Source organism: Gracilinanus agilis, chromosome 3, assembly GCF_016433145.1.
Source record: "Gracilinanus agilis isolate LMUSP501 chromosome 3, AgileGrace, whole genome shotgun sequence".
In the NCBI taxonomy this organism is placed as follows: Eukaryota; Metazoa; Chordata; class Mammalia; order Didelphimorphia; family Didelphidae; genus Gracilinanus; species Gracilinanus agilis.
The window spans coordinates 151,750,559-151,761,590 of record NC_058132.1 but is presented as its reverse complement, the minus strand read 5'-3'; the positions used below and the strand labels follow the sequence as shown (position 1 = coordinate 151,761,590).

The 11,032-nt window shown below is 37.3% G+C and overlaps 1 protein-coding gene across 1 annotated transcript in view; it reads right to left on the bottom strand.

Annotated features, from left to right (window-relative positions):
- NCAPD3 (non-SMC condensin II complex subunit D3) overlaps positions 1-11,032 on the bottom strand; it is a 122,814-nt gene that overhangs the window by 46,141 nt on the left and 65,641 nt on the right. Inside the window, exons 21-23 of the mRNA XM_044668321.1 lie at positions 10,759-10,870; positions 10,542-10,649; positions 2,951-3,189 (exon numbers count right to left, since the gene is read on the bottom strand). Coding sequence (XP_044524256.1) covers positions 2,951-3,189; positions 10,542-10,649; positions 10,759-10,870 — 459 coding nt within the window. The remainder of the gene's footprint in view (positions 1-2,950; positions 3,190-10,541; positions 10,650-10,758; positions 10,871-11,032) is intronic.

The window sequence follows — 11,032 nt, the reverse complement described above, 5'->3', positions numbered from 1 at the left end:
GAAAACAACTACAAAACACTTTCCAAACAAATAAAACTGGACCTCAACAATTGGAAAGCCATTAACTGTTCATGGGTAGGACGAGCTAACATAATAAAAATGAACATCCTATCCAAATTAATTTACCTATTTAGCGCCATACCTATCAAATTACCAAAAAACTTCTTTACTGAATTAGGAAAAACTATAACAAATTTCATTTGGAATAACAAAAGATCAAGAATATCAAGGGAAATAATGAAAAAAAAAATGTGAAGGAAGGGGGCCTAGCAGTACCAGATATCAAACTATACTATAAAGCAGCAGTCATTAAATCAATATGGTACTGGCTAAGAGATAGAAAGGAGGATGAGTGGAATAGACTAATTAATGATGTCAGCAAGACAGTGTATGATAAACCCAAAGAGCCCAACTTCTGGGACATGAATCCACTATTTGACAAAAACTGCTGGGAAATTTGGAAAACAATTTGGGAGAGATTAGGTTTAGATCAACATCTCACACCCTACACCAAGATAAATTCAGAATGGGTGAATGACTTGAATATAAAGAGGGAAACTATAAATAAGTTAAGTGAACACAGAATAGTATACTTGTCAGATCTCCGGGAAAGGAAAGATTTTGAAACCAAGCAAGAGTTAGAGAAAATTACAAAATGTAAATTTAATGGTTTTGATTATATTAAACTAAAAAGCTTTTGTACAAACAAAAACAATGTAGTCAAAATCAGAAGGGAAACAACAAATTGGGAAAAAATCTTTATCACAAAAAACTCTGACAGGGGTCTAGTCAATCAAATATACAAGGAGTTAAAGCAATTGTATAAAAAAATCAAGCCATTCCCCAATTGATAAATGGGCAAGAGACATGAATAGGCAATTTTCAGGTAAAGAAATCAAAAGTATCAATAAGCACATGAGAAAGTGTTCTAAATCTCTAATAATTAGAGAAATGCAAATCAAAACAGCTCTGAGGTATCACCTCACACCTAGCAGATTGGCAAAAATGAAAGAAGGGGAGAGTAATGAATGTTGGAGGGGATGTGGCAAAATCGGGACATTAATGCATTGCTGGTGGAGTTGTGAACTGATCCAACCATTCTGCCTGGCAATTTGGAACTATGTCCAAAGGGCTATAAAAGACTGCTCGCCCTTTGATCCAGCCATACCATTGCTGGGTTTGCACCCCAAAGAGATCATAGATAAACAGACTTGTACAAAAATATTTATAACTGCGCTTTTTGTAGTGGCAAAAAACTGGAAAATGTAGGGATGTCCTTCAATTGGGGAATGGCTGAACAAATTGTGGTATATGCTGTTGAGGGAATACTATTGTGCTAAAAGGAATAATAAACTGGAGGAATTCCATGCAAATTGGAGAGACCTCCAGGAATTGATGCAGAGCAAAAGGAGCAGAGCCAGAAGAACATTGTACACAGCGACTGATAATACTATGGTAAAATCGAATGTAATGGGCTCCTGTACCAGCAGCACTGCAATGATACAAGACAGCTCTGAGGGATTTATGGTAAAGATGCTACCCACATTCAGAGGAAGGACTGCAGGAGAGGAAACATATAAGATAAACAATTGCTTGAATGCATGGGCTGAGGCGGATATGAATGGGAAATAGACCCTGAACAAGGACACATGTTACAACCAGTTGAAATGTGCGTTGGCCATGGGTGGGGGGACAGCGGGGGGTGAAGGGGAAAGTAGGGGCATAAAGTATGTAAACAGGTTAAAACCGAATATTAATAAATGTCTAATAAAAAAATAATAATAAAAAAAAGAAAAAAAAAGAAAAAAAAAAGACATATGCAGACAGTTGTAGAAACTAGGGGAATATGATTAGCTGTGTTCAAATATCTGAAGCACTATTAGGAGATGAATTAAGACTTGTTCTGTCTGGTCCAAGAGTACAGAACCAAGGTGGAGTAATGGGTGGAAATTGCAAAGATGTAAATGTAGGCTGGGGGTCAGGAAACACTTCCTTGTCATTAAGCCCTGCCAAAGTGGGATGGGCTGCCTTAAGAAGTGGTGCTCCTTGGAGGTCTTCAAGTGGAGGCTGGATGTCCACTTGTCATGCATGCTATAGTGGCGATTCCTTTTGTGTGGGTTGGACTAGAAGGCCACTGAGATCCCTTCTAATTCATATCTTGTGAATCTGTGATTCTGCAACAGCAGCTCTTTTTATGGTAGCAAAAAACTAGATAAAATTGGGCATCCACTGATTGGCGGAAATGGTTGAAAAAACTATATTATGCATTAGGAAATGACAAATATGAGGAACTAAAGAGAAACATAAGTAGATTTGCGAGTATATATGAACTGACTGAAGCAAGTAGAACTAAAAGATCAATATACCCAACAATAGCAACACTGTAAAGAAAAGATGACCCCCTCTGTTTTCAGGAGGCAAAAAAAAAATTTTTTTTTAATTTCTATTTTGTCCTCTGGTTCTAAGATATCAAGGCGATTTTCCTTTGTAGTTTCTTGAAATACACTCTTTTTTGATCACAGCTTTCAGGTAGTCCAAAAATTCTTAAATTATCTTTCTTCAATTGCTATTTTCCAGGTCAGTTGTACTTCAAATTAGATTTTCCGATTAGACTTTGTAATTAGAAATTTTCCAATTTAGATATTGCACATTTTCTTCTATTTTCCATTCTTTTAACTTTGTTTTATTCTTTTTTGATCTTATGGAATCTAGCTTCCATTAGAGAGATTCTTTACTAAATTCTAACTTATATTATTTTTATTTATATGTACTCTTCACTAAACTCTTAACTTTTCATTAACTCTTTAATTTATTTAATTCAAAACTCTTCGTTAAATTGTAAGCCTTTTGAGGGCAGATACAAATTTTTCATCTTTGTATCTCTGGTGCTTATTACCACACCTTACAAAACAAAGCTATTTGTGGCTATAACTGCATTAATTCTACTTACCTGTAAGAGGTTGGTCAGCAAAATAAGAGTCTGCTTTCTGATAAAAGGATCTGAATCCTTCAGACACACAGAGATATTGGGAATGTATCTGTCCACCATAACTGTGTAGCGAATACACAGATCACACAGAACAATAATCACATTGTTACGGACAGCTACTTCCTCACACACCTCCAGCTCACGCACCAGGGCTGCAATGCACTTCTTTGCAAGATCTTCATGCTGTAAACATAATTTGCCTATAATAAGAGAGAATTAATCATTAGTGACATGCTCTATTTTACAAATAAATTAACTGGGGCTTATCTTCCCTAGGTTTTCTTTTGTTGTAAAAGTCAATTCAAACAAACCAACATGAAGCCAATGAATCAAGAAGCTAAAGTAAAATTGCACAACACTAAAACCAGAACAGGGAAAAGTCTCTTAAAAGAAAGTAAATTCTAGAGATTTTGTGAGAAGAATTCCAAAAAGACTCAAAGCTAAATGAAACATTTTTTCTTTCTCCATTAGGCAAACAAGTCTGCCTTACAAATCATATATACCTGAGAGGAACCAACAAAGCTTAACAGATGAGATTTGGAATCAGAAACACAAGCATTTAATTTTCTTGATGGTTGCTATTTATTTCTGTGCCCTAATTCCTTCCATTCTTGCTCATTTGCTTCTTCTGCCATGACAAATTCCACCACCTAATTGACTACCTCCTCCCTAACCCAGGCCTTTTCCATTCTTGTTGACATGCTACTAGAGCAAGGAGCACAACATTGTTGACTAAGACCATTATGAATTTTTATCTTATCTCACCTGGACCCTAACTATAGTTGCAATCCTCATCTTCCGAAGCATGCCTCAGAAGATTTTATTTTGGGGAAAAAATAAAGATCAATCACTATAAGCTGCTTTTTTCATATCTATATCTAATATGCCGCCCCCAATCATATTCCACTTTCTCTAAATCCTCCTCCACACCTCCCAGCTTTTTGTTCCAGACAACTATGATGAAGGATGTAACGATTAAAAATGATAAAGGCTGATATTATAAGGAAAACTAATATTTTATTTAGGCCCATGTTGATAGAATAAAATTGGACCATGTGCCTGGCTAAGATCTATTCAAACTGCCCACCAATCCATACCTTCTATTTCCTTTGGCTGCTTCGTACGAAAGAGAGAGAGCCCAAGCTCCACCCCTAATTTAAGTCACGCTCTACGTTGGTTCCCGTTGTTTGACATCATCACGTCAGAAACTGGAAACCCATTGGATCACAGAAAATGTAGTCTCAAAGTCCACAGGAAGTTTGTCATATATCTACATATCTTAAGGCTCAAATGAGCCCCACTACCTTTAAATGTAACCCCAGAAATTCTAAATAACACATTACCCCTCTGAGAGCCGGTGAAAAAGACTGGTCTTTTTTGGTGGATCTTAAACCATAGTCAACTTCTAAATTATAGGAATTTGGGGAGAATAAAAGAAAAGAGGATAAAAGCTAGACGCATTGTGTTATTTGGAAAATTGGGGGGGGGGTTTCCATTTAGAGGTATTTGGCTTAAGGCTCATTTGAGCCTTAAGATATGTAGATATCTTAACTTCCTGTGGACGCTTTGGAGACTTTGGAAACTACATTTCCCATGATTCCTCTTGTAAAAATGGAGGCAGAGAGGAAGTGTGATGATGTAAGAGAAAGAGATAAGACTCCTGGCCTTATTGGAGGGGGCTCTCTTTTGCTACCTGAGAGGGCTCTCTGGCGTGGGTGAGACACAAGATGGGAGGAGATAGGTACTGGCAGGCAATTTGAATAGATTTTTACAGGTGAGTGGTCAATTTATCTCTATCAGCAATGGCTTTTATTAAAATACTAATTTCCCTCATTATATCAGCCTTTATCATTTTTAAAAATAACAGCATTAACAAAAAGTAAAAACTAGCCGCATTGACGAAAAGCCAATTTGGGGCAGTCCCCTATTGGCATAAGAGTGTACATTCAAAACAAATGCATTCAACTCATTCAGCTCCCCATAGTTCAAATCAACTGCACCCCAAAGTTCAAATTTGGATCTTTATGATCCAGTGAAGGCTCTTCAGGCATCTTCATAGTGTCTTCACCAAACAGGTTTGTTGTCTGGATTCTGGGGAGATGGCAAAATTCTTATCCTGAAATTACTTTCAAAAGAATTTAAACTTTACATTATAGATTATAAAACATACATTTCCTTCTGAGAATTATACATTACCCCCCTGAAATTACTCCTAAAAGAGTTTAAAAAAATCTTTTGTTTTACATTATAGATTTTGATATAGATATTATGATTATAAAACTTAACACACACCCCGCCCTGAGGAAAATTCTAAATAACATATTTCTCCCCTGAAGAAGGTACCTCAGGTCAGCTAAGGATGCATGGCTGAGTCACGGGGTTGTATGAAATCAATTGGCAAAAGAAATAATAAAAAAAAGAATAAAATTCAAATAAAGAAGAAAAAATTAACTTGTGAATGAAATGTAAAATGTGCAAAAAATGTAAGGAAAATAAACTTATAACAAGCCTTTGAATCAAGGCCCAATTAAAAGTGATTTAAGCAGTTTGCAATTACCCATTAAGGAGCCACTGACTACAGAAAGTTGCCATTTTATATATGAGAAATAAGGGAAATGTCTTTCTCTGGTCTGATTTGCCTTCACTTTCTCAGGGAATGAGCCATAATGATAGCCAATCTTAGGTGCTTTATTAGGAATTTAAGTCAAGGGGAAGTCTCGTCCTCTAAAGTGTTAGAAAAAACTGCAACTCCAAAACTCAAACCCCAGTTGTTTGTTTTTTTTTAAGCCCTTCAGCATTGGCATAGAACTTCCTCAATCCTTGGTCTGCATGGCCTTTTGCTCCTTGGCACTTTTGCAGATTCTCAGTCAGTCTCCATGACCTCGTGGCTCTTTTTAGCACTTCTCCTGGAATCAGACAGAGACATTAAATCACAGTCCCATCATATTTATCAATAATTGGCAGGTTACCATAGTCTCAGGCTTTTCAGGTATGCATTAATAATATAGAAAATATATATTTGCATTCAGCTTATATCACTGTAAAATCAAAAAAGCATTAATCATTGATTATATATACTTTCAGTACAAAATGAGAAAAAAGGAAAAAATCAATTGCTCTTCTCAATGCGCTTAGCAAAACATTGGTTTTGCGTTCTCTCTCTTCCATTCCCCTCTTATGTCTAACTATTGTAGTTAGAAGACCTTTGTGGGTATAAAATGATTATGTAAAATGATCACTTGGGGTGACTAGGCACCCAAAATGATCATCAGGGGGGATTGTGTAAATGGAATTAGCTCAAGCCCATTCATTGTTAAAACTCTAGCCACCAGAGATAATGTCATCCCTACCTCCCTTAGTGGGGAGGGGACATGAGTTACCCAAACGTGACAATAAGTAACAAATCAAGAACAAGGGACTGCCCTTTGGGCAGTCCAAAACAGTGTTGAGGCTGTCATTTGTCCACTTGAATTAGACATGGACCTCCAGGAAGTGATGAAAGCTGCTGTCCTTCAAATATGAGGGTAACTTCCTGTTGAAGTAGTTCGCGCTATGAACTTGGTGCTGAAGGATCTCAGCTGAGACCTCAGGTAGCTTCCCCTCTGAATTGTCACGTGGGTAAGTTACGCTGACTTCCTTTCGCCTACCTTGGCGTTTCCAGAGTCTTTACCTCAATAAGGCTTCTTTGCCTCTCGAATTGCTAAGGCCTTGTGACTAGGAGCCTAGTTTAATTAGCCTTTTAACCCTCTCTCGGTCCAGACCTCTGCCAGTCCAGGCCAGCCTCTCCCTCTCTCTATTTCCCTATCTTCTACCTTCCCAAATTGTAAATAAACTACCATAAAACCCATCCTGACTTGGGTCTATTTTAATTATGGAATCAATCTGAATTATTGATTCCTGGCGACCACACCTTAAATATAATATCTAATTTTCCCTCTTACAAGGAGAAGAATTTCTTCTGGCCAAGACTGGTCCTTCTGTGACTTTGATCTTATTTCCTTTTGTCTTCTTCTCTGGCATATTGCCTCTAGAATCACTGCCACAACAATCCTACCTCACTAATTTTCGATCTCTTCTTAGCTACTGGCTCCTTCCCTAATGCGAATCATACTTCAGATCCCTCCATCTTAAAAAAAAAACAAATAAAAAAACCCCACTTCAGACCATGGGCTCAAGCTATTATCCTATATCTCTTCTCTCTTTCACAAACTCCTAGAAAGAGCTGTCTACACTCGCTACCTCTCTCTCACGTCTCACTTTCTAACCTGGCTTCCAACTTCAAAATTCAACTGAAAATTTTCTCTCCAAATTACAAATCTCTTAATTGCCAAATACAATAATCTTACCCCTCTTGACCTCTCAGCAGTATATGAAATAGCTAACTACTTTTTCCTCTTGAATACTTTCTCTTTCCTAGATTTTCATGAAACAGCTCTCTCCATAGTCTCCAAATACCTGCCTTATCTTTCTGTCTTTTCTGTTGGATCATTATTCAATACCTGTCCTCTATGTGTGAGTATATCTCAGAACTCAGTCCTTTCCCTCTTCTCTTTCCTATATTCTTTCTCGATGATGTTATCAATGGGTAACTAATGGGTTCAATCATCGTCTATACCACGGGTCGGCAACCTTTTTGGCTGTGAGAGCCATAAACGCCACATTTTTTAAAATGTAATTTCGTGAGAGCTGTACACAGTGCGCTCACAGTGCACACTCCTGTAACAGAGCCTGAAAAAAAATTGACTTTATGGCTCCTGCAGAAAGAGCCAGATATGGCTCGAGAGCCATATATTACCGACCCCTGGTCTATACAAACAACTCTCATATTTATATATCCAGCCCTAGTATCTCTCATGGGCATCAAGCCTACATCACCAACTGTTTATGGGATATTTCCAACTGAATCCCTCATAAGTATCTCACATGTCCAAATGGAGCTCATCTTTCTCCTCAAACTCTCATATGATTTCAGTCACCCTAAGTGTGTAATTTTGAAGTTACCCTGACTCTTACCTTTCCCTACAATGAGCTATAGAGTGGTTAACTGCACTTGAAATTCATATCCATTCTCTTCTTTCCACTCATTTGGCTGACACACCAGATTCATACCTTCATTATTTCTTGCCCAGACTATTACAATGGCTATCTAATTGTTCTCTCCCTTCTATTATCCATCCCTCTCACAACTCCCAAATTGCCTTCCCTAAAGCGAAAGTCTGACCATAACACTCCACATTCCATGAAGCACCAGTTTTCTCCTATTGCCTCTATAGCTTAAAAAAATTTCCTCTTGTATTTCAAAGTTCTGGAAATTGACACTAGTCCACCCTTTTAGGCTTATTACACATCAAATACTCTGTATACTTCTAGGCAAGATAGCTTGTTTTCCTTATATGTGACATTGCATCTCTATCTTTGTACCTTTCCCAGGCTTCTCCTAAACTCAAAGTGACTTTTAGGACCATTTAGTTCAGAAGCATCAAACATGTTCCCCTCTGGGTGGTATATAGCCCACAACCCTTCCAAATGCAGCCCAAATCAGGTTAAAAAGTAACTGGAAAATTATTTTAAATGAAAAAAAATTAAAATAGTAAATAACAAATAAAACTCTACGTAACACTACATTTAAAACTTAAGTGAATATGAGGCCCACGGGAATCCTTATGTGGCCCCAGTTTCTATTTGAGTTTAACACTATTGACTTAGTCCAATTCAATTTCTCCACAGTCAAAAAAATAAGGAATTAGAGCTAGTTACTGACAGGAGACTTGGGATTAGAAATCATGTCGCATCAAACTTTAATTCAGTGCCTTTTCTACTACACCCCAGCTACATTCTTGTTCAAATAACTTCATCTCAGTGAAATCAAGAATGGAACCCAAGTTTCTGACCCCAGGCTAGGATCCTACTACATAATGCCATTCCTTGGGAGCTCAATAAATATTAACTGAATTGAACCAGTGCTGGGCAAGTATGAAAGAATAATGATGCCATTAATTTTATTATTTCTATTCCTTCTGATAGGAGAGAGCTTGTTAAAAGTTTTTTAGGCCTAGAAAATGTTTGCAATCTTAGACAAATAGATAAGAGTGCTGGGTCTAGAGACAGGAAGACTTGAGTTCAAATCTGACCTTAGGTAGTTACTAGCTGTGTGACCCCAGACAAATCACTTCACCCATTTGCCTCGGTTTCCTCAACTGTTGTGAGTGTGAAACCCTCTCCCCACTTTTTATGATACACTCATCAGTTTTGAGTTAATTGTCAAATAATAGCTTGCTTCTTATGAATTGGCTAAGAAAAATACAGTTTAGGGTAGAATCAAATCTTGTTTACATTTTGACCTTAAGCCTATAACCCAAGAATTTCCAAATAGCCTACCACACCGCTCTTTTTTGTATAATCAGACAGTTGGACAGGGGGTGGAAGAATACTTTTTTTTTGTATAACAAAAGTGTAGACAGGCACTCAACTGCTGACTCCTAGTATTTCATAATAATTGTCAGCAGAAAAACAACTAGACCCCAACCCCTTATTGCTGAGATCTAGGAAAGGTCAGCTATAATAATAGATATTAAGTTACCACCCATAGTGATTTTTTTTTACACTTTTTAGCTTAATCAGTATTTGCATCATTAATTAAGACTTGCCCATTTGTTGACTATATTTGCTGTCATTGTGGTTTCTTGGCATAAAAAAGGCTATCTCCTATGGATCAGGGTCTCCCGTTCTAATTTTGACCAGAGTCCGGCTTTGTTGTGAGATGGGCCTCCTCTCAATAGACCTATTATTTAGCTTGGAGTTCTCTATTGATGTTATAAATTTTCACCACATTGTAAAATGGTGATAACAGCAGCACCTGTCTTACTGGGTTATTATAAAGATCAAATGAGATAGCAATTGTAAAAAGCACATAGCACAGTGCCTGGCACATAGTAGGTAAAATATACAAATACTTATTTTCTTCCCCTATTTCTGGCAAGTTTAAATTAGTGGATACTGTTATTAAAAAAATCTGCCAGAAATAAGCAAAAATAAATCCAATTACCTTAAGAAAATAAAAAAATTGAAATTTCTAAGACAGTTTTTTAAAGCTTCACTAACAGCTATGGTTCACAGAGAAATGTTCTGAAACCTAAAACAGTCTTGGAAAACTTTAAATAAATCTCATTTTCCAAATGCTATCTATCTACTGATAAGTGATGTGTAGTTCCTCTTGTCAAAGATCCAGGTATACACATATGTATAGAACTGCAATATATTAGCATGTTCCTTCCCGGGCCCCTTCCTCTTTAATCCCACATAGAAATTTTTCTCAGTCTAAAAGTGTCATTGATTCGTCACCCCCGCCCACCCACTAGTAATCTGCTTTACATACAGATCTGGGTTTGTTCCTAAACATTATTTCTAAGAACTCCAAGTGCTCTAGCAAATATTATCTCCGGAACCTGTAACACAGTACCATGATTATTCATGTTTTAAGAACTACGAAACCATTTAAAGGCAAAAAATGAAGAATCAGTTTCCCATGCCGCTGCTTCTATGCTGCTCTTACCTAGGGTAATGACCGTGTGGGCTCTTATCAGTGGAGGCATGACAGAACTTCTGAACTGAGCCAGTAGTTGAGAAGCTGGATGATTACAATGATCTTGAGTTGAAGGCTCTGAGGAGGGAGGGGGGGGAAAGGAGCGATTTATATATATTCTTTGTGTTAATATTGCCTTCTGGCAGTGCTGCATTACAGTGAGTTAATATAAGTTCATATGCCTTACGTTGGTCTTCATCAACAGAAGCCAGGATAGACTGAATTAGAAGGAAGATCCGTTTCCCCACTTTGGCTGGACACAACTGGGCCACCTCTCCTAAGGTAAAGATATGTTTCACCTACGGATAAAAGTGGTTTTGTAGACAAACATGAAAAGAGAATAATGAATTTCATAACTGACATGTTGCTTTTCAAGGATAAAGTTAGTGGCAACCATTCTGGCTAAAACAAATAAAAAAACAGAATGATGCAAATTATGGTATTTTTGTTAGTTAATAACA